This window comes from Cimex lectularius, unplaced genomic scaffold (genome assembly GCF_000648675.2).
Source record: "Cimex lectularius strain Harlan isolate CLEC.00 unplaced genomic scaffold, Clec_2.1 scaffold17, whole genome shotgun sequence".
In the NCBI taxonomy this organism is placed as follows: domain Eukaryota; kingdom Metazoa; phylum Arthropoda; class Insecta; order Hemiptera; family Cimicidae; genus Cimex; species Cimex lectularius.
The window spans coordinates 2358423-2386147 of record NW_019392640.1 but is presented as its reverse complement, the minus strand read 5'-3'; the positions used below and the strand labels follow the sequence as shown (position 1 = coordinate 2386147).

General features: G+C 38.6%; 1 protein-coding gene across 1 annotated transcript in view; it reads right to left on the bottom strand.

The window, feature by feature from the left end:
- LOC106672257 (regulating synaptic membrane exocytosis protein 2) overlaps positions 1 to 27725 on the bottom strand; it is a 77787-nt gene that overhangs the window by 46178 nt on the left and 3884 nt on the right. The window contains exon 2 of the mRNA XM_024228813.1: positions 714 to 918. Within this exon, the coding sequence (XP_024084581.1) occupies positions 714 to 918 (205 nt within the window). The remainder of the gene's footprint in view (positions 1 to 713; positions 919 to 27725) is intronic.

Below are 27725 nucleotides of genomic sequence, written 5' to 3'. Positions count from 1 at the left end.
ATTAAAAAAGAAAAAATACACCAAAAAAAGTGAAATCCAACTGTTTTCTGGCAACTGTCGACTAGAGAAACAGGAGGGACTACATACTCGACCAAAGAGCAGTTTTTAACAACGTAAATTATACTCTAGAAGTATCTGCCTAGTCACGAATATTTACGTTTTCACATACATATATTAAAAGCCATTTTTTGAAGTCCTATTCTTTCTTTTACATAGAAGTTGATAGAAGAATTGAAATATGGAAGAAAGCTCTCCAGTTGGAAATAAATGATACAGCAGAGTAAGAAATAACGTCCCCAGCGGTTAAAACTGGGCTTTTGCGGACCGGACGAAAAAGCCGTAAAGGGCGATGCGTATATTCGACGTATGGAATTGAGCCAACGGGCTCTGCAGTTGTATAAATCACGGGGAAGCGAGGGCGAATAGCGTCTTAAGGTAGCCATACACGACGCCTGATCAGTGCAAGCCTTGAGGAATTCCTCAACGTGCTTAAAGTTGGTGGTCAGGCCGCGGTGAGAGGAAGATTCCGAACAAAAATCAATTCTTTTTCCGCGTTGAGGCCAAGACAAAGAGAACAACCAACAATCCCCAGTCAAAACAGAGCTAGGCCTTGAGTTTCTTGAGGAAAATCCTCTTTGTGTTGAGTTCGGTGAGGAGAAAATCCCAATTTGAGGATTTCCTGTATGTTTATTTCCTGTATGGTTTAGGCTCACCTTGTTGGACCTGAGGGTGACCTTGCCGCCGCAGCGGGCGCAGCACCTGATGCTGCAGTAGTTGCACACGTGGCCGACCCCGTCGGCGAACTTAGTCTTCAAGCAGATGTGACATGTCGCGTCCAGCTCCATTCCGGCTTTTTTGTGCTGCTCGTTCCGTTGCCGAATCGTCTCTTCCAGCACTTCTACTTCGTCCTGTTTCCTCCTGCAAACGTAAAATATAAAGTTTAATTATCTAGCCACAAATATAATATTGCAATTCTAGGCCAATTTTTCATTTTAAGCGTTGAAGTAAAATAAACACTCTTTAACTTCGTTCTTCATCTTTGGGAGTTTGCTTTCTTGATCAAAGGACTCTGGTTGTTAACGCTTTTTTGTACAATTTTTATAGTTATATTTACAACTAAATAATTACACCCAAAAGGTTATTAAAATGAACGAAAGTGGTGGGGAAACTAGAAAGCCAATATATATTGGCATTCTTATTGAGTTTTATCACGATAATTAATGTGCATGGGTTCTGATCATTCCTTATGATACATGGGAAAGTGAAACGAAAGACTTGTGTAGAACTGGCTTGTTTCTCACATCCCTGTGCAGCACTGGTATGTTTGTTACAATTTTATCGACGTAACGTATTGATATTGAATGATAAAATTAGATCCAAGATATAAAAGGTATTCAATCAGTGGACCACAGAACCTTGCACGCTGGATGGATGTCAGTTTATGTCAGCATCATTATTGAGCATTAAGAGAACAATTTATGTGCACAGCTTCTGACTATTTGTTGTAATAAACAGAAAGTCATACGTAAGATTTGTGTAGAACTAGTGCTAACGATTCTTGTTCATCATCCGAGCAGCACTGGTTATTGTCCCATACCTCAAGGTGTGTTTGATACCTTTCTAGACGTGATGTATCGGCATTGAATGATTATATTAGATTCAAGTTGAAAAGGATATTCAATCAGTTTGCCCACATCATGGAAAATTTGTATTTCAATGTCAGTTAATATGTTACTGTAGAAACTCGCATGGTGGATGGATGCCTTTTGCGCCAGCATCTTTACTGCACTTTAAGAGGACAATTGATGTGCAAGGTTCCTAATTGGTTAAAACATACGGGAAAGTCGACAAAGTCAAATTTGTTTAGAACCTGGAAAGTTGCACTTAATACCAAAGAGGTGATACTGCAGAAACCTGGAAAGTGGTGTCATGTAGGATGGATTGCGTATCCATCCTTATTGAGCTAAGATTGTTTGTCGTCATACAATGGAATCAACACAATGACTATATTCGAAAGTTAAATCTACGTAAATTGAATTGTTCGAGGATAACCTTCATCAGTGCTGAACTATTGGCACTTTACGGTCAGAACTTCTCTTCTGTAAGATCGCGTCAATGCCAATGACAAGGACGCAGAATACAATTCCTCGTCAATCTCAATGATGACAAAAACAAGAAAAACATAGAATGTCTCAGCTTCGTGCGTATGAATGCTTGATTGACTCCAACAGGAGCTAGAGAATCCCGCGTTATTCGGCACATGAATATCTTTTAACGAGCAATAGTCCACGAAAAGACTTATAAATAAACGTCCCGCTTAACATTCATTCCCTTGATTTGAAAAATAACACCTCCGCCTCTCAACAGCTATCATTATCATTTACATGGCATTACACGACCGCTCGGATTACGCATGATCGATACCCCGAGGGACCCGACCCCTTTTCGCCCGAGCGTCTGGACGGGGTGTGGGGCGACACCCCTCTAAGAATTGCGCATCTCTGACTTTTTTAAAAGACCCGGCTAGACTAAAACTCGTCAAGAATCCTCCAAAAATGAAAAAAAGTGCTACATGCAAAAGGCCCTCGCGTAAAAGGAACCCGGGTCAAATGCAGAAAAGAAACAACCTTTCTTAAGTAGGTGTAAGTTTCCAATTGGTATTTGAATTATTTCTGTTTTTAAAATTATTTATTTATTCACTTTAGGAATGAAAGTGATTTTCATGTTTTCCATTCCTTGATTGGGCACTTGGATATTGTCGGGTACATGTAGTTGAGAGTTTTATCTTAATCGACCTTGTTATTCGATCTGATTCAAACCACCCAAGAAGACACGAAACAACTCAAATATACAACAGACTAAAAACACCACCACGATTACAAAACTGGGAAATCATAACATACAAAGCTACAACAGGGGGCGTTGGTGACCGCATCGGTTTTGGCATTCATCACCATAAGGTAAACGTCCCGGGTTCGAATAAAGCGGCCCTGCATTCAAACCCGACATACTTACAAATGGGCTTTTTTTCAAAAAACATAAACAGCACTACGAGGGTTGATATGACCTCTGCTGTTGCGAACCCTCGTTAAAAAAAATTTAACAAAGCTACAACATAACCGCAATCCATGAAAAAGCCGGTAGAACGACACCTCAAAAACTCGCTTTAGCCCGGACGTCCCCACTGGAACCGAAATGGACCGAATAAAATTCTGCCGTGTACGGTTTAATACGGCCGAATGATCCAGCAACAAGAGAAAGCATTGGTACGCATCCATTAAAGACGCCGCGTTCTCCCGTTTACGGACGAAGACGACGGCATGATTCCATGAAGATGGGATTTTTAGGTCTCGTTCGGTCGAATTTTTGTAGAGGATTTAAATATACATTTTGAGTTAATTTTTTAAAAATTTACTTCACCATGGACACCGAAAAAATAATTAGCGTAGTTCAAGACCACCCTCCCTTACCGGATATGCGAAACAAGAACTACCACGGTGTACCCAATATTTTCGACCTTTTGCTCTCCGCCTCCTCATATAGTAGGTTGTATCCAATAACAATAACATATCCACAACATTCATTTCGATTATTTTTGTTATTGGCTCGTAGCACCCTTGTGTATCACGAAGAGATACAACTGGTGACGGCCAGGTGTCGGGTCCAGTGGTCGTTCGATCGGCTCCTCTGCCGGTCGTCTATTGAGAAGGCCTAACACGACTGGATGAATATTCGGCCGTTCACTGTTTCGGTGGAAGGCCAGTCTTAAAAAGAGTCGTTTCTCTATTAAACAAATTAGATGTAATTAATTACATTAGGCTGCACTATAGAGAACAAACATAACTGAAAAACCCTACTGATAAAAGATCAACCCACTATTCGAAAAACAGCATAATATATATATATATATATATATAACACCAAAATTCGTAGCAAAATACATGCAGATAGAAAAAAATAATAGACATTCACAAAGACCCATACAAGGTTAATGTCAGAAAACAAGGCATCTCCCACAAAATCACCGAAAATAACACAGGCAAGCTTACCATTACCATATGACGTTCGAAAGTGACGAAAATAAACAGTTTTCACGTCGAACATCCAAAAGAAACCTGAGTAAACAAAAAGTTCATTCAAACCCACCATTTATGATGGCGAAACGTCAAACGAGTTTGACACATAATTTTAAACGATGACTATTCGAAAATATTCAAATCTGTCTATCAATTACATCTTAAAACACATTTTTAAAATAATTACATAACAATAACATTACAACTTTCTTCAAGTAGGTAACAAGTGACAATGAGCAAAATAATATATACAAAATTAAAAACAAGAGTGAAGAAAATACTCGTTGGTATTACTCCAATGTTACTAAAATATTGCCTATTTAATTGATACTTGTGGCAGTTGTTGAGGAAGTTGTCAAAGTGTTGGGATGTTTTGCTAAACACACACAAAATGTTTTTTCCCTTATTTTCAATTTTTATATTCATATAAAGATGTAACGAATAATCATAGACGAAAGTTATTATGCCTACCTGAGGAGGAACCAATGTTACCAAGTTACACCTCAGCAAACTTCCCTACCTGGCAGAAAACGCTTAGACTCGTTCTCACAGACTAACTACCACATTGTAACGAGATGTAAAATTACTATTTTATTAATAAAATATAAATTCTTTAGAAAAACCTCTCTCTCTCTCTCTCTCTCTCTCTCTCTCTCTCTCTCTCTTTCTCTCTCCCTCCCTTCTCTCCATGTTTGTAAATGTGTAGAAGATATTTTAGTAGCAGTGGTTTTAAAAGAAATTATGACTTCTGATCTAGGTTGTAAATGGAGCTGCTTTTTAGCAACGGCAGATAGAAGTTCATCTTTTAGTATTTCTGAACAAGAGACTCCATATTCAAAGTTAACTTCAACTCTACTTCGTACAAACCAGGGTGTCTGAGGCTTTGTTTTAGGAGATACGCACTGGTTTATTTCTACTGCAGAAGCTCGTGTCAGATCATCCTTCAAAACTATAGATCAGGGAAATAACAAACTCGTATCAGATGGCAGAGCCTCTGGTTTTATTCACTATTGGAAAATGGTGTTAATTTTGGCATCCTTGAATTTTCAAAGTTTAGACCTTCATGAAGTCTAAAAACTGTATGCTTTTTCGTTTCGACCACTATGTGCGAGGGTAGTTCGGTTAGTTGATGATTTGCGGAATGTTTTACTATTGAACAAAAATTAAAATCAGACAGAATTTACAGGCTTCAAATATATTTACCAATATGTACTTTAATTCCTACAAGCTGGTAAACTTATCCATTTGGTATTATAATTATTAAGTGTGTAAGAAGGACACTTTCTTCTAAATTGAAAGGGTTTTTTTTCAAGCGGGACGATATAGTTTGAAAAGATTTTATTTCCATTCGCTCAAAACATTGCAGATTGTGGGCTTTTTTCGCCACTCACCCGTGCAATATCAGCCGCACCGTCGAGAAATATGATTACACGCGAGATATTGAAAGCATAACCCAATTTGGGGAAGCTTTGTGGTCCCAACTCGATTACATCGCCCCTTCCTTCGTCCTAATAATGCAATAGGCCATAATTTATTTATATAAACAGGGCCGCCACTTGAAAGAAGTAGACAAGTCGCGGAATCTTCCGCTGCCAACTGTCCCTACAATAACCCGGTGCAAAATCGAGGAAGAATCGTTGTTGTGATGGGAATTCAATGATAGTAAGCTTATCCTGAAGTCCTAGACTCGCAGCCCAACGCTAACTAAATGATTAACATTTATTAAAAATTAAGCACATCTAACCAACACAAACATTTATATTTCAGAGCTTGTACTTGTGATTTCTTTCTAAATTGACATGTACAAGCTTAACCGTCTTCCCTTCAACCCTGTATGCAGTACTAAAATTCAGTTTCCTGGCCCTTTCTTCAGGTTCATGCAAGCTACTTAACACTCATAACTACAAAATCGGGAGACCCTTTAGACAGTCACATAATTGGCCACATATGCCGATGGTACTGTAACCCTCAACCATCTCATAAAACAACCTTAATCCTTTGCAAGAGATCAAAGGCGAAAAAGAAGGTTCGCAAGGACTCATGAATACACGAATAAATGCAACCGCGTGACTTTTACCTTTAAAAGATCAACTTGTAGCTCTCAATAATATCTCTACAAATATGTATAATATTACCTCCTCCATGAAGGTCTGCTACCTCGGTTTTCACTTCGGCAGCAAACTTATCCAAAATCCGCACACTACATTGAAAAGAGTTAGAACAAGACTAGAATCTTGGACTTAGAAACTCGAACTTTGGTGTTTGTGCAATTTAAACCGAATCCCACTTCCAAATCAAAGATATCTTGCACTCCTCGCTAATTAATTAATTCGACTAGACCTTGATATTATTATTTTTTTGATAACTCGTGTATGCGTTGAGTGAGAGGTTCTGGCGTCATCCGTACTATCGATTCCTCCTTAATAACAAGATCTAGTCTTAGGTTGCAACGTGTGACATCATTATTATCGATTCATAACTGATTCGACTAGACCTCGATAATTCCTTTTGTAAAAGAACTTGTGTGTGTGTGTGTATTTGAGTGAGAGAGAGAGGAAAAAAAGAGAAAACGTGTATATTTGTACTCGTCAGATATTTTTCAAAAAACAAATTGCTTTGATTTAACTTCATTTTCTAAATAATGAACCGTTTCATCTTCCAACACAATTTGACTTTTACTGATTGGGACGGCGTACTGGAGAAAAATTATGTTTTTTTTATTGCTACTTGATTTGGCTTTTACATCGAGCCAATTGATTTGTCCTTTGCACGTTCGCGAATCGGGCAAACATTTTTTTACGTTTGTTAATCAATTGTACCGTACGACTGATTCGTAAGCAGAGTGTTGGGTCTGTTGGTATGTAATTTGGCTGGTTGAAAGCAGTTGGTTTTTAACTGCGTGTACAAGTCAAATCGTAATGGCCTTTTTGTTCTCTGACTAACCTGGAAGTATCTAATGTTAATAAAATAACCTTTTGCAGCACATTCAGATTCTTTTTTTCCTGATAGCAAAAATTAACCGCTTCCTGTTCGCTTTCTTTGATGCGCTTCATAAGCCACCGGGAGGTTCAGTACAAATATTTCCTCCTCATCAGTTATGTTATTCGGTCGGAGCCTAGTTTCATCCGCTGGTCGAAGGTAGATTCAGCGGCGACCTGCTACCTGAGTTAAGGAGACCGGCGATTAGGATCTGTAGGCACTCATATTATTTTTGAATTCCCCAGGCACGAGAACACCACTACTACTAGCGGCTAGCCGTAATGGCTTTCCTGCGAAGACCTGAGGGTTGGGGTCGCACGCCGAGATCAGTACACAAAGGAGAGGGTATATACCGCTCTCCTATTGATTCTCCAATGTTGTCATGGCTTGGCGGGGGAGGACTGTCTCTTGGCTCTGGGGGCGGCGGTTGGCCCTGGGAAAATAGCGGGAACCCGTAGGGGTGACCTTGTGAAATTCTGGGGTCCCCGTCGCTCACCAAAGGGCAACCATCGAGGATTATTGAACTGATTAACAAATCCTCAAGTCACCGAACTCGTGTGGGAGAGACTCTACAAGCTTCCGAGTGGGTGTTGGAATAACCCTTGAGTAGTAGCAGGCACCTACGGGAACCTGCGAGGCTTCTGTTGGGGTTCCGGGCCCATGAGGAGCACTTGCGAAGAATGGAAGTCTATGACGGCGGGTAGTATCGACGGGTGCCCCCGCGCTCGGTTCGACTATCTGGCTGCTCTGGGTCTCAAGAGAGGCAGCGAAAGGCGTAGGTAGCTCACGTGATATGAGTTCGATTGTTCGGCTATTCCCTTTTCTGACGCCGGGGGAGAATTGGAACACCTCCCCCTTGCCTCAATATGCGATTCAGAACTCAAGCCCAGGTGTGAGCGACACTCGGCCTTCGGGGAGTAGCAGGGAACCGAAAGGGAAACTGCGAAAGCATAACGAACCGGTCGCCCACCACGAGCGCACTATTCATGAAGAATGGATACTTGCGATTGAGATTTCCAATCCGACTTGCAAGAGAGCTCCCGCAGACTCGGATTCATACCCCCGAGACGACTGGCTGGGATAGGGCCGACTTGTTTGGCCCTTGAACGGTCATCTCGTCTCAACGACCCTGGGAGTCGTGGCCCATTATGTGTGGAACTACGGCGACGACGGGTGGTATAGTGTGGTTTGAGGCTCGAGACCCCGAAACAGCTCACCTCGGATTCTCATCCGCGGCCCTTTTTCTCAATCCGGGTTCCTTCATTCTTTCCTGTGACCCCACCCAACCCTTGGGTGCAAGGGGGGTATCCGGGCACAAAATAATGGTGCAGCCCAGAGGGCGTGGCGTGGCAACCTCTCTGAAGCACAAGCTGTACTCGTGTCGGCCTAGGGTCGGCATGGGCGGCGGGTGCCTTAGCAGAGTCACATGAGGGCCAGTGCACCAGATCCTGTCTGCATAGACGGGGGAGGGTGTATGGCCATCTGTACCACGGGGTAACTGAAAAGTTCCACAATCAGCCCTAGTTTACACTGGGAACGGTTTCGTGGTGGTACGTGGTGACGCCCCTGGCGGGAACTTAGGCAGAGGCTGTCTTCTATTTGTGACCTTCGTGAAGCTTGCGTATGGCCAGCGTTATTACCCCCCGCCTCACGGGAGACGTTGCGACCGGACGACAGCGTGTAAGCGTTGAATAGTCCCTCGAATTCGTGAGTAAGCGAATGTAAACGGGTAGTGAATCGGTTTCTCTGACTCGAGTATGCTTTGCATTGTTGTGCGGATGACCGGCGTGGTACCCTTGGGGAAGCGAAGGATCGAACTACCTAGGCTAGGCCTATGACGTCCCTCGAATGCGCATGGCAGGTGTAGGCTGAGCTCGACAGGATGTTTTACCGTAGGCGGTGCTCATCTAGGGGGTGGTTAGCAATTTCACTAAAAACAAAACCGCGGCCGGGACGGATCCGGTAGTTTCTACTCTATGGGAAGCCCCAATACTCTGGGAAATAGAGTCGCCTTCTCTATCTAGGGAGTACGCGGGAGAACAGGCTGATGTATTTCGGCCTGTTAGGCCTTTGCGTGCGGCATACGACCCGATGCACAATGCGGGCCCGACCATTCGGAGTGGACAAGCGGAGAGCGAGGTTGTCTTGGCCCTTAGGGTCTGGGGGGCCTCTACACAAATGCTGCGGCGGTAACACTATTCCGTCGTATGCGGAGGTGCGTCAGCTCTCATCTTGAGAATCAAAACGTCCCATAAGGCCGAAAAGGCCAGGTGCGGACGCTAAAGATCCTCTTGTCTTTTTGACGATGAGTTCTCGGGAACGGAACACCACTACTACTTCTCTTCTGATGATCTCATGAACTTATTATTTCGTAAAACACATTCTGTTCTAACATTTAATTAAATCTTGGTCATTTCTTGGTAACATTTAAGTAAATCTTACAGTAGTGAGAAAGTAACCCAAACTTGAAACAATCTCTCCAGGCCTTAACACACAAGAGAATGAGAACGGAAAATATGCCCAACGTCAAGGAAGGAACGATCTGTTGGTATTCCCAGGATCTAGGAGGCAAGAAGGTTCACGGGCATTTTTATTCCAAAATCAACTATTCCCAGCCAATGTCTTTCATGCCGAGCTGCAATGACTGATTTGTATAATTTCATTTGAACGGTCAACGCCATGAAAGTAATGACATCAGCAGCCTTCAGAGCAGGTGAATGTCAACAAAAATAAGTTAGGTATGCAGATCAGCCACCTCCAGTTGGTCCCAAGACAGGCAGGAATGAAAATGCGTATGCCCTTGCAAGAGCAGGGCTTGGACTCTTCTGCGTGATTCATACTATCGGAGAACATGTTAGAAGAAGCAAAAGTGGGTATCCAAGCAGTTCAAGGACCCTTTTGCAAAATTTAAATAGAACGAAATTTTAGAATGGATTAAAGAAGCGGCAATAACAGACTGAATACAATCAGCTTTCTGGCATCAACGAACACCACCTGTGCACATTCCGCAAAAGTGCAGAAGACTTGCTGTCGTCGTGTGGTGCTACAATGGCAAGTGATAGTGATTTGGGACCAAAAACATACCCTTGGAAGGAATTGAAGAAAAGAACGAAAACGATTGCAGGTCAAATCATCGGCTATGTGTACAGAACATGGGACACATTAGGTCTTAATGTGTGCGGGAGGACATGCCCTTGAAATCTCAATCTATCAATCTTTAGGCAACTTCAACACTTATGAGAATTGGTATCAATGAATTTCTTATTTTTCAACAATCGAACAATCCAGGGGTTATTAAACAGTTTCTTTCATCGGTTGGTCGCGTGCATCCTCTGTTCTTGATATTGCTCGTACACTATTTTAAGGCTAAATTACGATTGGCTAAGTTGTTTAATATTCTATTTTTCTCTTGGCGAAAAAAGGTGTTTTTATAAACTTTCTTCCCAGTGAAGTGTAGTGTAGACCGTTTTAAGCACACACTTCCGTGATGGGAAGCAGAGTCGGTCGGTCGGAGAGACCGGCAATATTTCACCCGTGCTCAACCCCAACAGTAGAATTAACATTATCTCGACTCTCCTCGCCCCTCTATTGATCAATGCTCTACTACGGTTGCTCCTACCAACTAATTTGAGCAAATCCTCCTCAGTCGACCTTTATTTTATCTCCTGCAAAGGTTCTCCGGGAAAGGTCAAAGATTGTCAAGTAACCCCGTACCACTTCTTCGGTTTTTACCCTAATCCCAGATTCTATATATAACTTCTAATCAACCCCGTGGCGTCCGACAAAAGTCCGCCTACGAAAATAGACTGTTAATCTTTTTCTTTCATGCTCCGCCAAACGGCGATCAACACATTTTCCTCGTGGCGGGCAACTTTAAAAGTAGCACATTGTTAGTCTGACGAGCGACCTTCCAAAACAGTCGTCTTTATGGATTTGTTTTATTTTGAAAATAAGGGCCCAAAGAAACTTTCAATCAATGTCTAAATTTGTTGCCAAGTCATCGAACCCGGTTAACATTATCAGCCGTGATCATTGTGGTTCATTCATGTTCACCTGATAAAAATTGACCCACTTCGCCACATACCTTCAAGAAAAGTAAGGGAATATACATAACAAGGGCTATATTTCTTATAATAATGGAATCTGGAGAAATACTCTCTAAACCTACTTAGACAATAAACTTTACGGACAATCGTACGAAATTGACTGGCCAATGACCAAGACTCTAAATTGACTTTTCTGTGTATAAATGAAGAAGAATGGGAATACCGATATCCGAGTAACAAAGTATTCAGCTTTATTTATGGAAATAAAAGTGGATTCGCTATATGCACTACAATTTCCTTTTAGATGTGTATCCAAGAACACCAATTTAGAGAAGAACAACTAATTTAGACCTACTCGAGGCTATACAATTGCCAACATACAAAAGCAAAAGAAAAATAGATTGGTTCAGCATCCAATAGAAGGTTCAAACAAACAAAAACTGAGACCATTGTTCATTAAGCGCCAGCCGGTGAACGAATGTATCTGGTCAGCAACATACTTCGAGATTACTGTAAGAAAGTGCTAAAGGATGACTGTTGACAGTGGATTAAAATTAAACTCGCATATTTGTTCCTCTTCACGAAAAAATATTAATGTGTTATTATTATCATTAATGTGTTTTTAATCAATCCCTAACCTTAACCCTAACGTAGCCCCAACCCTACATAATCATATTTAGCTTAATTATTCCAGAAAATGTATCCATCGCTCAAATCAAATTCAAGGGAACTTGAATTTTACTTAATAAAAATGTCATTTACTATTATGTCAATTGATCTTGTCTGGTGATAATAAATTAGTCAACTAGTGCTAAGGATTATGCTTTTGTACGCAGGTCCTTCTTGGAGCACGACCTGCATTACTACTCCGCAGGTTATACAGAAAGAGTCCTTGCTCTGTTCTAAAATTTAACATGCTGCACAGGTTATATCATGAGTATTGAATATGATAATATATTACAGCAGACTAGTCAACCACCCTAAATCATGTGTCTGAAATTATATGTAGAAATACAAAAATACTTAGAAGAAAACATACAACGTATTATATGAAATATGTATGAAAATGTGTCGGTGGATGAGGCTTAAAAGTCACTGTCGTAAATCTCTCTTACTCTCTCTCTCTCTCTCTCTCTCTCTCTCTCTCTCTCTCTCTCTCTCTCTCTTTCTCTCTGACTCACTCACACACTCTCCCGTAAAGTTTGAATGACATATTAAGTAAATGATAAAAACGAAACTTCCTAATGAACAATCAGCACACCAGGTTACAAAGAAGCCTGGAAATGTACGTATGTAATTCAAAAGTATATAGCAAACGTACAACGTAGGTACAATGTATAAATATGTAGATGGCTATGACTTAAAAGTCAGTTCCATAAAAATTGACTCTTACTATCTCCCGCTTTACCCCCTCTCTCCCACTGTAATAATTTATAACCATTTATAATTGCTACTTGTAAACACATTTCATCTTTGTGTAAAATGTTCGAAGAAAACAGTCGTCAATCAATTAATGACAGATCAAATGACCATGCTCAGTTGGTAAGAGCGTGACACTCGTTATACTTAAATTGTTTAATTTTCATTTTTATGTTTAGCCAGGGATTGCAGATGTGGCATTCTGCATAGATTGTGACAAAATAACTGTGATCAGTTCAAAAACCTCCACAATTAAACCGGCAGCGGATATGTGTCAGACAATCGGCGAGGAACGTAAGATTTCACATACTACGCAATTTAACAAAAAAACAAAATCGAACCATCAACCGACCAAACCGAATGATACAAACCGAATATATTCCAACCGGGCGATATTTGTTTTTTATTTTCCCGCCCCTTCGGAAATAAGCGGAGTACCCAGTTTCCAGTTTCCAGGCCGGATGACGCACCATTAGCCACTGTTGCGCAACTGATGAGGCGGGTCAACGACTCTGATAACCATGGCCAGATCTGGCACAAAACGAGAGACTATTACGAGAGAGAAGCCTGCCGAGTATCACCCGACTCGATCGAGGATCGTTATACATTTCGACTGGTACGTAGGCTTTTCCTCAAAAAAATTGACAACTTTCCTTATATTTGAAATACAAAAATAATAACATTAGTTATCATCTTTATCTAATTAATTTCTACAAACAAAAATATAATTTTTTAAACGCAAAGATAAAAATACATATCCAATTAAAGGCGAAAATTTTAATGGAAACATATATAAATTAATTAAGTAGGTGGTGTTTTATTGCATAATTGATCATTGAACTTCCGGCCGCATTGGCTTGAGGAAGTAATTGAAACTTGAATTAAAAGAAAAACTATTTAGCAAACAAGACTTACGGACTCGACTCCTGATCACTTCAGACGGACATGTTTGATCAAAGAAGTTAAGTAGTTTGGTTGTTGCAGATCGTTATGGTCTGTATTCAGTACAAGGGACTTATCGTAGTTCAATTTGTGGGAGGATCCTTTAGAGATTGTTCCTAAGCCTCATGGCTATACCAGTCTATCGATGTAGACCATAATAGGGACTCGTATTCGAATGTGTTTGTACTGGCCGTTCGAACACTACCTGGTTCCCTTATCACTCCGCTATTACCCAATTGCCGCCCCAACAGAGGCGTACCGTCCAGTACTACATGAACCTTAGGCAGAGTTTATACATTTGGCGTAATAAGTTTTCTGTGGTTCTAAATGCCTTGAAAAGAGCGCGAGGATCTTTTGAGATAGCACTTGTCCATATCAGTGAATAAAAGCCTATAGTGAAGGACATCACTATCGAATGAACTGTATATGTAAAATTATACTCTGTACCTGGTTTACTCTAATACGGTACTATCTGCTGCCTCACTCCTAGTTGGTGTGCCCGACGCAAGAGCATTGCTGGTCCCTAAAATTGCAAATAGAAAAGCTGGCCCTCCGTACGCCACATTAATTCTAGGGCCCTGACGACGGAAGAGCAAGCGACGCACCAGACGCCCATATAAAAAAGTCTTCCGGCAAAATGGCGGCATACCCGCCAGCGCTTTCAATACTGGAGTAACATCCAGAGGCGAGGTTTTTAGGTTTGCCCAGAGTCCCAACGGGACCACACGGATACTCAAAGATTGCTCCGCAAGAACCCTACTTAGGTCCCGAAACGAGTGGCTCCTAGGAGCCTGAACCAGACAGCCATTACGATAACATCCACATTGCAAGCATCAACAAGCATGGATCCGGGTAGTTGCTTTCGAAGAAGGTCAGCTGCTAATGCTAGCGTTCATACAGCATTCAAGGACATGGCTTGTACTACGCATCCTCTACTACTTGCTTGTTGTGGTGCAAAGGTGGCCCCGATAGCACAGGAGGGATGTGGGATAACGCTTAATGCATACCTCTCGTTCTTCAATGTAGCACCTCTCGACAGTCGATAAGCCCATATATATACCACCCCACGACCCCGTGGATCCGTTCATGTGAAGGGCACGGGCTCTCTAGGTAGTAAAAGGTGGTAATGCCAAAACGCATCTGGCAGATCATAACAGAGAGACTAGGCGTACCAAAATGAAGAAAGGACGGAACTGCAAGTATACCCCGCAGATCTTAAAAAAAATCTGCCAATGGCCGATAGAACCTTGTGGGACACCAGCTTTTACGGGATGGTATGAGAATAGAACAGGTACCAGATGCGGTATTCTTGTGCCAAGACATATTGTCGTGAAGTTCTACACCATTTCGAGAGAAGAGATGTTGGCTGTGGAAGGCAAACTTTGATTGAGGATATTCTACGAATCTAGCATAGACAGGATACGTTTTAGGACGAATGTAGGATATTTAAACGATTTGTAATATAAAATTATAATATTGTAGACTGACATTAATTATATCGGTGGTTATTAAAAAAAAATATGGGAAACCGATCAAGGACCGATGCAGTGCGGATTATCTACAAGAATTTGAAGGCACACACGACTAGAAAACAAGAAAAACCGTTTTATGTTGAACCTTTACACAATTTTGATTTAACAATTTTTTCTTTTCAACGTTGAACGCTTAAAAAAGAATATGAATTAAACGTTGTTTATGCATAAAAACATGACACTACAAATGACAAAACAATTTCTTATATATATAAGTTATATATAAGTTATATATATCATATTATTAAAAATTAGTTAAAGAGCTATTTGTACAGAAAAATGCACTCGGCTTATCTCGGATGTCGATTAAGCACAATTGCATTTTTCTCCCCCTTAACCCGAGGTGATCAAAGTCGACTGTAAAGTTGAAACAAATCAAATAATCTACTTCCTAAGATTACCACTATGTAGTAACAATAAATTTGAATTGTATAAATTGCAACCCATCCCAACTAAATTTGGCCAAAAGATAGTTACAACTCTCTATATGTATATATATATATGCATTTTGACTTATTGCAAAAGTGTGTTTTACGTTCCATCGTTAGGCTGTAGAGAATAAAGCGGTCTTCTTAACGGTCTGAAGGATCGTGAGGGAAATTTCGAGAGATTCGAGGAAGAGAATTCCTGATATGAGTCTAATACAGTGGTGTTTGATTTAAAAAAATATATTCCAATTCTATTTCTCGCCTGTGTGAGAGAAGGGAAAAGTTGAGAAAACAGGCCCTCCAATCATCAGCCGGGCAATTCCACCGATTCTACGCCGCTTATTATCTCGGAAATTATTTTATAGGTGAAGAATGGGACGTCGGCGGCCAACATTTTTATGAGAGCCGGGTTCAATGGGGGTGAATATAAATAGGGTGGTTAGTGGAGGCCTACGATAGATAGCGGCCCCACCCCTCGCTCGACTTTAGGCCCTTATTTCGTCTTCAACCCTTGTCTGCCCTATCGTTTACTCCCTCAGAAAGATTTACTTGTAATTGCCGGGGAGGGCAACACGCACACCCCCGAAGGGTCAAACGATTCCAGACTTTCGATATCACCGTTTCTACCGTGCTAACAAGAACCTCCTCTCTTCTCTTATATTCATTACAACTGTTTATTAAATATAAAACAATTCTAACATAGAAATATTTCAAAAATTATCCTAGAAAATATAGACAAAAACATAAGATTTTTGTGAAAAAGCTAACAATTTATACAATTTTTTATATCCAAACTAAAAAGTTCCCAGAGTGAGAAGATCGTCGAAACTGTGGAGTTTTCTGAATTTTTATTTCTACGTGGATGTCGGAGTTTTCTGTCAGAGTAGCTAGCGGCCGTCATCGATCGCTTTCCGGAGCTTTAGCTGTCTCGACTCTTTCGCAGCCCAGGTTTACAGCCATTCGATTGCAGATTTAGATATGCCTTTGTTTCAGACCTAGTTTATTTCCAAGAGCCGAAGTTCATTTTTCTAGCCTGACCTACCATAAAACATCTATCATCCAAAAAAAAAATCCACCTCCCAAAAATCATAATACCATTAATAAAGTACTATTATACTATTAATGTATTGTGTTTAATTAGACATATTTGTTTTAAAAGTCAATGCAAGATGAATATAAACTTTGCAGTTTCTGTTTACTGTGTATTTAATCGTATCAATATTGTGAAGGTTCTTTTCAATTAATTAAGGTTTTTGGTTGAGATAAAAAAGTCAGTGTCTCAAGCGGGATTCGAACCCACGACGTTCGCCTAAATACGCCGCTGCTCTACCACTCGAGCTATCGTGACTTCGATCCACTCGGACTCTAACTTCTCATCTCAACCCCACCTTTTGAATTTTCCCTCCTTTTTGCCATTTTTCATTTATCTCAACCAAAAAGCAAAAGTGCAATCTCATTTGTGGGCATATCAGAAGTAAATTGACCCTTGTGGCACATCTGCAAGCACTTCTTCCATCTCAGAAGTCCTATCCCTGGTTTACTACGAAAAATCTCCCCTTAAGGTATGATTGTATAATCAGATAATAGGCCTGGGGTAAAAATAATTTTAATTTGTATAATAATCCCTTATGCTATACTTTGAGGCCTGAGAAACATCTAGAAACACTCCAGTCGCGTACAGTGTCCGCTCTGTACATGAAGTAATGAAATCTGTAACTTTGTGAAGTTCATAAAAAGTGAAATGATGGGTTCGAAAGCCAAATTGATGGTCTAGTAAGATGTTGTTTGATGTAGCAATAGAGATAATTCTTTTGTAAATTAATTTTTCGAATAATTTAGAAGGAACGGGTAACATACTAATAGGACGATAAGATGATTGGGGGGGGGCTTACATTTTTATGAGACTTTGAGATAATTTTAACCTAAGAAAGTATGGGAAAGTGTAGTTCTCAAAATTGCATTAAGTAAACAAGCCAGAAAGACGACGGCTTATATGGCTAGCAACTTAAAGAAAAAACACATTTTTTCAAGCCGTTTTATACTACGAGTCAACGTGTCTAGACAGCCAACAGCTATTTTTCTTTTTAATATATAAATGTTATTTTCAGCTATTGTACAGTATTAGTTTACTAATTATTCATGGAATGTAAAAGTATGTATATGTTTGCACAATGGGTTTGATATATTTTCTAAGTGTTTTTAATCTTCATTTATCTCTAACATTATGTTAACAGTAGATAGCTATCGGGTAAATAAGAAAGATAATCTACAGTCCAACAAGACTTGTGTTATTCGTAAAGTCGCTGAATCTGACATACTTACAAATGGGTTTTTTTGTCAAAAACCCGGCACCCCGAAGGTTCATATAACCTCGTTTTTGAAATATCTTCGTAAAAAAATAAAAATAAATAAAGAAAGAAAAATGGCTGTTTAATGGCTTTACGTGCCATTGTTGCTCCTTGGCCTATTCATGACCTTACTGGGCTACAAACTACTTTTCGTATTTACCCGATACATTTCGTATAATAATGTTTTTTACAACAAAATTGTGAGTCAAGAATGCTTCCAAAATACGTCTGACTACATGTACACGTTTAAATTATGGTTGTATAACATCAGTCTAAAATGAAAAGGCTAGACAAACTTCTGATCCTTTTGCACAATCTCTACTGATAAGTTCATTTTTTCTGTGGAAATCACTCTGTTGAAAAAAGAGGCAACACGACGTTTTTGTCATGTTTCGAATTATAATTATACTTTTTCCAAAAAACGGATGTTGTTTTTATTGGTTTTATATGCCATTGTTAGACCTTAAATGGCCAACCCATGGCCTAGTTGGGCTATCAAATTTTATTCGTATATGTATGATACCTGTCGGCTATTAATGTTGTGTTAAAGAAAATTTTGGAGTAAAAGTACTTCAAAAATACGTCCAAAACAATGTGCAATTTTCAATAAAGATTGTTTCACATCAGTATAGAATGAATCGGCTAGACAAACCTCTAGTAGTTTTGCACAATCTCTACTGATAAAAGATTCATTATTTTTATTGAAAACACTAGGCTGCAAAAGAGGAAACACGACGTTTTTGTGATATTTCGATTTACATTACTACTTTTTCCAAAAACAGAGGGTGATGTTTATATTGGCTTTATGTGCGTTTATGGGCCACCTTAAGTAGCCAACCCGTGGCCTAGTTGGGCTACCAAATTTATTCGTATTTGTTTGATGCCTATCAGCTATTAATGTTGTATTAGAGAAAATTTTGGAGTGAAATTACTTCGAAAACATGTTGAACCCATGCACTAAAATTTTTTTTATAGGACCTATCTAGCAAAAAATCTAAAACAAAAACTGGTCGTGATGAACAACACTGACCACAGGTTCAAACTTTTTATAAAAAACATTACCAGGTTCCACAACGGAAATACGTGGTTGTGATCTTCCGTATTAATATTTGCTTTTTCATAAACAGGGATGACTTTTTTAATGACTATATGTATTGATGGCCAATCCATGACTTAGTTGGGCTAAACACTTCTTTTCTTATTTTGTTGAATTACGCAATTAGTAACTCAACTAATTAAACCTGTTGTTGTTGTTCTGTTTTATCAACGTTGAGCAAGGTGTATGTTAAAAACCTTCATGAAACACTAAAGGAAAGTGTTGCAAAAGTAAATGTTAAATGTTAAACCCATGACTAAGTTGGCCTACAAGGTTTTCTCGTTATACTCGATACCTATCAAGCTATTAATATTGTGTTAAAGAAAATTTCGGGATTAAAAATGTCTCCATGTCCAAATTAATATAACAGTTTAAATTAAGAATATACCACATCAATAGAAATGATATTTCTGGAAACGCTATGTAGACGACATTTTATGCATATGGTCGGGAACATTAGAGACTCTCAAAGAATTCCTCCAACTAATTAATTCTCTACACCGTAATATAAATTTTACATTGGAAATTGGCAAAGATGGTTGTTTGAACTTTTTAGACCTAAAACTTAGAAATAGACGTATATAGAAAACCCACAACTACAGACACTATGATACCAGCGGATTCTTCCCACCCATGGTCCCAAAAGGCTGCTGGTTTCATTTGGCTCATAGACCGGATGTTAAAACTTCCGCTAACACCTGATAACTATAAAAAAGAATTAAAAACTATTAAAACCTTAGCAAAACACAACGGGTATCAAGAAATATTTATTGATAGGTTGTTAGTTAAAAGAATAAAAATTAACTTTACACGAATCAACAATAGGACTCAGCCACCCCACCACAAATGAATCATTAGGTTTCCGTTGTTTGCCATACATTGGTGAATTATCGGAAAAAGTTAGTAAAATTTCTAAACAAGAAGGTTTTAGAATAGCTTTTAGAAGTACGGGTTCACTTAAAAACATCCTCTCAAAACCTAAAGACAAAGTAGACAACTTGGAAAAATGCGGGGTTTACCAACTCAATTGTAATGATTGTGATATTAAATATATAGGACAAAGCGGTAGAGAAATAAAAGCAAGAGTAAAAGAACACTTGCCTAAATCGAGCAAATTTTCGGAATTTAAGGACCATCTAAAAGAAACAAAACATAATTTCAATTCAAATCTAAATATAAGAGTGTTACATAGTTTCAACAAAGGGAAAGAATTAGAGTGGTTTGAGAAATTTGAAATTAAAAAATGTAAAATTGAACATGGTGATAAATACATTAATAATATAACAGATTTTGATCTACTTCCCATTTGAAATATGACATAAATAATATCAAACATCCAAATAATTAAACTAATTATTTTAATTGTTATTATTTTATAGTAATTTAATAATATTAAGTATTTACTAGTATAATATTTATTTGTGTTATAATTTCCGCGTTTCGCACGATCAAATTGAGCGCCATTAAAAGAACCAGCTGCTAATTGGAACGTCGCGTTGGCGGAGGTATCAGCGGGTTCACTTTGGCAATTCATGTCGAGAGACGTGGTTGTAGAAGTCCCTCAACCTGATGATGAGCTAAAAGGCTCGAAATCCGGATCGTTGCAAAACAACTTACTGTGAGTAGGAACTATCTTTTTAAAAAAGGATTATACCACATCAATCTAGAATGTATGGGCTAGAATAACTTCTGGTCCTTTTATACTATCTAGATACATAAGAGGTTCATTCCTTTTATAAAAAATCACTAGGTTGTACAACTGGAAACACGTGCTTATAATCTTTCGAATTAATATATGCACTTTTTCCAAAAATAGAGGCTGGGGTTTATTGGTTTTATGGGCAATTATTGTCCCCTAATATGGCCAATCCAACTTCTTGGCTATTGTTATGGCTACAAACTTCTTTTATTATTTCCGCGTTACCTATATGCAATTAATGTTGTCTTAGATAAACATTCCATCTAAAAATATCTCAAAAATATATCCAACTCATTGCACAAGTTTAAATTAAGAATACATCACAACTGTCTAGAATGTATTGTCTGGACAAACTTCTGGCTTGTTGTTCACAATGACGATGATGGTGATGTTGGTGATGATAAATAGGAAGTAGCGGTTTTTTTGTTCCCCAAGCACTTCAGCCTTCTGGCCTATTGTACTTTCTTGGTTCCTTACTTCAACTTGCTTGTTGTGTCACAATAGGTTCATTCTTTTTATTTATTTTATTATTATTTTGTTTATTAGTATTTATTTCATTCGTTAACTATATTACTAGGTTGTACAAAAGGAAACACGTGGTTGTCATTTTTCGCATTATATGTGAACTTTTTCCGAAAGTAGGAGACGGCTTTTTTCAGGCTTTATGTGTCATCAGTGGTATTAACCATGATCTTTGTTAGGATGTCCACTATATTTCTTTCTCCGACAGCGATTAATACTGTTCTAGAGAAAATTTTGGATTAAAAATATCTCAAAACATATGTCTAATTCAATGCATAATTTTTAACCAAAAGTAACGTTTTCTTTATAAACAGGCTAGTCAAAAATCTGGTTGATTTACTTTTACAACAACCACTTCTTACAACAGATTCATTATTTTTATAATCTCTAAGATGCAGATTTTAGACAGTAAACTGGTGGTTGTCGCATTCTTTGGAATTATGTATGATCTTTTTCCGAACACGGGGAATGGATAGCTTTAATGGAAGCCATGGCCACAATTGACACAGCTTTCATAGTACGAAGAAATTATAATTTGTTAAATAATTATTTTAGCAAGTAAAAAAAAGATAAAGTAAAAGTGTCCTTTTGTTTACACTACTTTTATGAAATGATTATCACATAAAATTACAAGCGGGATTCGAATACAACCGCTGGGATGTCAAGTCCTAAACACTCGGTCATCCTTTCTTAACTGGCCATATGTATAATTTTTACATACATTTTCTTTAATAACGTACAGACTGTTTACTTTTTTATTTTCCAATTGAAAGGTAATATATTGCACATTATACATAGTAAATAATTTCTTTCTAAGAGTTGGTTGAGGATATTTGAACACGGCGCTTCGAAATACAGTTCCGCACGACGCGCAGGTTGAGAATTTTGCATTCTTCGACTTTCATGTTCTCTGTCATTTGTCGGATCCTCATTTGTTCCATGAATCTGATTTCGAATCGATCTCGTAACCCCCGGAGCGTTAAAATGGTTTCCGACCGATCCTAAATGTCCAAATAGGTCTCACCTCTGACATTTGACTTGTTTTGAAACTGTGCCGTGACGCCCCGGCGGGGTGGAGAAGTTGAAAACGGACGTTTTGAAATGGAAAGGAGTATTTTAAGAACAGAATTGACATTTGGAGTGGGCTAGTATCGGGGGTAAATAACGTCTCCTGCTTCTTGATAACGTCACCGGCACAAAGGTGGGCGACCCTATCGAGTGAAAAGTTGCATCAACCGTACTCAATGAGCAAAAGATCAATGAGAATTCAACCGTCACCCCTACAAGAGAGGATACAATTAGAAACTCGGGGAACGCCGAGGAAAGTGCTGGACACTAAGAAAAACTTTGTTCCTGTATTGATCCATTCTTTTTCAAGATGTTCAACGTAACGCAATGACCAGTTCAAGGTTTGTTTGTGGTCAATTGGTGGATACAGTTCTTAATGTGGCGTCAAGGTGGGGCAACAATGTGGTTGGATTTATAGGCAGATGTGCAGAGGCAATTTAACTTAAGACACACACCGAGAATTCGAATTTCATCGCATAAGACGATAAGTGGACATATGTTTTAGGATGGGAAAAATTAAAAATGCGTGTAGAAGTGCGTTTTTTGCGAAGGCTACAATAAACAGGGTAAGACATTTGCCAAGCACACCAGATGCCAAAAAACGACAAAAATAGACAGAACGTATTGAGGAGGATTGTGGAAAATCTGAAATGAACACAGGTCTAAAGGAAGGTGTATCAATAAAAACTACCCACCTTGTCACCCTGAACTACTAAACTACTTGTAATATACACCATAATTTTAAAATCAATCTGGACTTGGTATTGGCAATTTTGGAGTCAACCAAGTAATCTAATTCCCAAAGTATAAAACACTCCAATACACCTCTTACACTGAGAGCTTAATATTTCCTTTATTCTAGAAGTAGCGAAAGCCAATTAAAGAAATACATCTGTAATAGTTTTTGCACATGCTACTCCAATTAATTTTTACATAACTATCCCAGATAATCCTACCGTCCAAGATAATCCTCACCATTACCATCAAAAATAAACGACACGACCTCCAGCCCAGATAATCCCCACCACTACCATCCCAAATAATTCTCAAATAGTTCTCATTATTACCATCCTAGATAGTTCTAACCACTACTATCCCAGATAATCATCACTACTAAAATCCAAAATAATTGGCGCCAGTACCATCCTAGCTAATTCTAACCATAACTATCCCAGATAATACTTACCTCTACCATCCCCAATTAATTCTCACTTAAATTATCCCAGAGGGGCGTCGGCGGACCTGCATTCGAACTCGACATACATTTTTCAAAAACACCGACACCCCAAGGTTGATATGACCTCTTCTGTTGCAAACCCACGTAAAAAAATAAATAATAATAACTCTCACACTGCCATCCCAGATAATTCACAACTATTACTCCAGATAATTCGCACTATTACAATCCCAGATAATCCCAACCACTATCATCCAAGATAATTCTCACTACTAACGTACTAATTTAATCCGACGATAATATGATCTGATAATCCTCTTAATTAAAAAGAAATGCTATAATTTTTTTGTGTAGTCAGTACAAATTTATATAGTTTTAGAAGGCACACCAGAGTGGGTCAGTTCTCCTCACATATTTATCTACAAAGTTTGTTTGATTTATTCTTACGGTTTTTTTCTATTGTCATTAATTAAATCAACATATTAAATTCAATCAACAAACGTGTCGTGTAAATGTAGGAATATATACTTTTCTTAGGTTTCTAGTAATTTTTAGTTCTACACGAATTAATTTGTGTGTGTGTGTGTGTGTGTGTGTGTGTGTGTGTGTGAGTGAGTGAGTGAGTGAGTGAGTGAGTGAGTGAGTGAGTGAGTGAGAGAGNGAGAGTGAGAGAGAGAGAGAGAGAGAGAGAGACAGAGAGAGAGAGAGAGAATACTTGACTGAACCTTTGTGTGGTATTTTGTGGGCAAACTGCGCAATAGGTGTCAGGCTCCAATGACATTTTTTGAATTAGTTACCTTTTTATTCAGGGGAAGTGGCTACTTATTCCTGTTACTTCTGATCATGATTTGTATTTACACAATCCGCTCATTAATTCATATAAAAAGATGGCCATCAGCCTATTAATAAAGATTTTCTCTCATTTCACAGGGGTTCATATTATTTTGTCGGAACATATGTGCCGGTGTTACGCTTAAATTTCTACGAGCTTTCATAAAAAATATGATAACAATCTTTGAAGCATTAATTAGAAAAGCCGTGCTATTTCGAAAACTTTTACTTTCGAGAACTCGAACGAGGCTGTTCACCTTTTGTCGATTAATGACCGAGAACCGGCGTTCAAATAATGCGTGCAGCCCCGTTTTGGCGTGTGGAAGGCATGAGGGTAGATAAAACCAAACAGATTTTTTCGGTAATGCCCGTCGTTTATTTTGTTTACTTGTGTTTATCCGCCAAAAGCTAACGGATGTGCTTTATGATTTAAAAACCTCTACAACCTAGAGTGATTTGAACAGAATCGACGATGCGAGTGGACACGGTTAAAACACGAGCTGGTGATTTGAGTTTGATTCAATGATAATTTGAGAAGAGTGGAAGGTTTAATTAAAGATTCCCCTTTGGCGCTGAAACATGAACCGTTGACGAGGGAAATGTCGCCGGACGGTAAGTGTCCCACCCACGCGATAAAATATATTTGGCCCTTTATTAACCCAGATGGTTAACTGGTGGAATCCGCATTATTGAATTTCTTTTCCCTCCCCCGAAGAAGGGGGCGGCTCAAATGAACCTGACACGAATTAGAGGGCTGATTTATTTTGCGCTATTCCCTCTCTCGACATCCTTTTGCGGGTTTACGATTATAATACCGTCTCTCGATTGCACTTTTGCAGATTTCCTACGATGGTCATAAAAATACAGACCCTGGAAATAGCGAATACTGAAAAAGAGATTCAGTTCCATCTCTGCCTTTGTTTATAATTTAACTCGTGTGGTCATTGGACAAAACCGTGACATCTTCCATATAAACTCACTTATGAGAAGGATGTCAACCGAAACCGATAAACGTTCCGGATACGGTCAACTAATTTATCAACCTATAAACATGCTGGTAAAAGAAGATTTGGTAGAAAGTAGAAGACATTTGGTTGTTTATCACTGGTCTGTCTCGCCTCGCCCTGTTTACATCCTTAATATTTCAGTATTTCAACGCACAATCCCTCGACTGAAAATCCTAAGAAGCCAAAATTCGCCTGACACTTAAAAACAACGAGGATATGAGATCTAAATGATAGGAAAGACGATTCTTTTTTCCACCAAAGCTTCTTTTACCACATGTTAATGTACAATGGAAGATTTAGAGGAGCATTTTGGCTACTAGAAAGTGAAATGAGCAAACTAAAATTAAATTTTTTTTAAAATGAAAAGTTGTTGATAATGATTATAAGTTCATTTGAATATACAAACTTAATTAACTTATTCTATGAATGTTAAATGGGTCAATAACACCAGATTTTGGGGATCGTCTATTCAAAACGAGTTGATATTAAAGACCATTCTGCCTATTTTCGCTTATTGACTCGACGCGCGTTTTCTTTTTTTCCTAAAACAGGTTCATGACGTCAAGTCCAAGCGCGTTTGACCACGATCGAATAAACACAGGCGGGCCCTGGGATAATCGATACTGATGAAACAGCTGAAAAAAACTGGTTCATCCAACCGATCAATCAAAGGGAAAACTTGTTGTATCCAATAATAATTCATGTTTTTTTACGATTACTGTGACGTAGTAGAATGATAGAATGAAGTTTCCTAGACCCGAATCCGTAGGGTAGAATAATTTTGGAGTTTTCAGGCGTTTTACAACTATTTTGCCCGGCAATGGCAGCAAGAAGATAGGGCGATTTGGCCTAAGGAGATACTGATTTTTGAGGTTTGGGAATGGGTCTTTTGATTGGTAATTTGATTGGTAAGTAGGTAGTAATGAGGTCCGAATCGGGAGATTTTTGAAGGTGAAAAATGACGACTTTGACCTATTATGGAATGAAAAAGTTAGGTTTATTATTTTATTTTTTTATGTTTTACGTAGTTTGGTAAAGTAAATCAATTTCTGTGATACAGAAGGGCTTGACGTTGGGTGTCACGGATCTAGGGGTCAAACCATGTCAAACTTGGTTATAAGTACAGGTAACCTAAAAAAAATACTAATACTCTCTCTCTCTCCCGTACCCTCTCACTTTCTCACTTGCTCTAGCTCCCTCTCTCATTCTCTGTCACACTCTTTTATCTCACTATCTTTCTTTTTCTTTCTCTTTCTCTATTTAACTTTTCTTCTCAATTTCTTTACGTCCCTCTCCCTTTTTCTATCTCCTTCTCACTCTCTATCTGTCTATCTCTCTATCTCCCCCTTACATCTCACTAGCTCCCTTTTATTTTTCCTCTCTTCTTTTTTAATTCAGCACAATTATGTGATTGTAAAACATGATATGCACTCTCCTCCCTCGCCCTCTCTTTCTTTCTGAAGTTGCTTCTCGTCTCATTCTCTATCAGCCTCTTTTATCACTACCCCGTCTCTCTCTCTCTCTCTCTCTCTCTCTCTCTCTCTCTCTCTCTCTCTCTCACACACACACACACACACACACACACACACTCCAACTTGTACAGTAGTAAGTTAAAACCCGGTTAGATATAGTTTTTTTTTACACAAATTGCATATTTTATTGATATTGAAGGACTAAAGGCAGACAAATGTTTAAAAAGTTAAAACAACCGATTAATTGCAAGCTTTTATTGTAATCTTTTGAAATAAAACAAACGAAATTTAGAAAAAATTTTGTAGAGAAATGTTCATAAAAATGTATTGTTTTTATATTTTTGATATGTTTTGATATGGACGGCCCCAAAACAAAAGTACTAATGGCAATTTTGACAACCGCGAACCCGTTCTCATGCGGTCGAGTCACGATTGATTTTTCAATGTTGCTCTCGGCTTTTATTAAAAATTGACTCGATATCGATTCAATGCAACAGGCTGGAAGCTTTCAGCGAAACCCTTCCTATGGGGAAAACAGAAACGGTCAGAATATCCGAAAAAGAAGAAAACCAGACTTTAAATGTACGTAAGAAGCTAAAGTTTGTGCTTTCGCTATTCGGAAACAGTTCCAGTTCATTCAAAGAAGGAACCTTAAACAGAAAAATTTACTTACTTTATTGTATAATTTTATTTTCAACAATGTTCGTAAAATGGCGTATTATCAGAACACAACTATCACATTGAACGCGTTAATACTTTTCCAGGCTGATTTAAAACTACACTTTTCTTCGTGCTAGTTATTTTAAACAACTTAACATATAACAGTCTGTTTTTGATACCACGCTTTTATTGACAATTATCCCATCTTTTTCGCAAGAAACACTTTATAAAATAAAAAAAAATATTTTGTTTTTTTTGTTCAAAATTTGTTTAACATTGACATAAACGCAGAGATTAAAAAACGATTGTTTCGAGTTCGTCAAGATCAGATTACTCCGAATAATTGCTATCTGGGAATGGGAGTGCCACAAGGCAGTGTACTCGGACCAGTCGTGTACCTCTTCATCTCAGATATCACGAGTA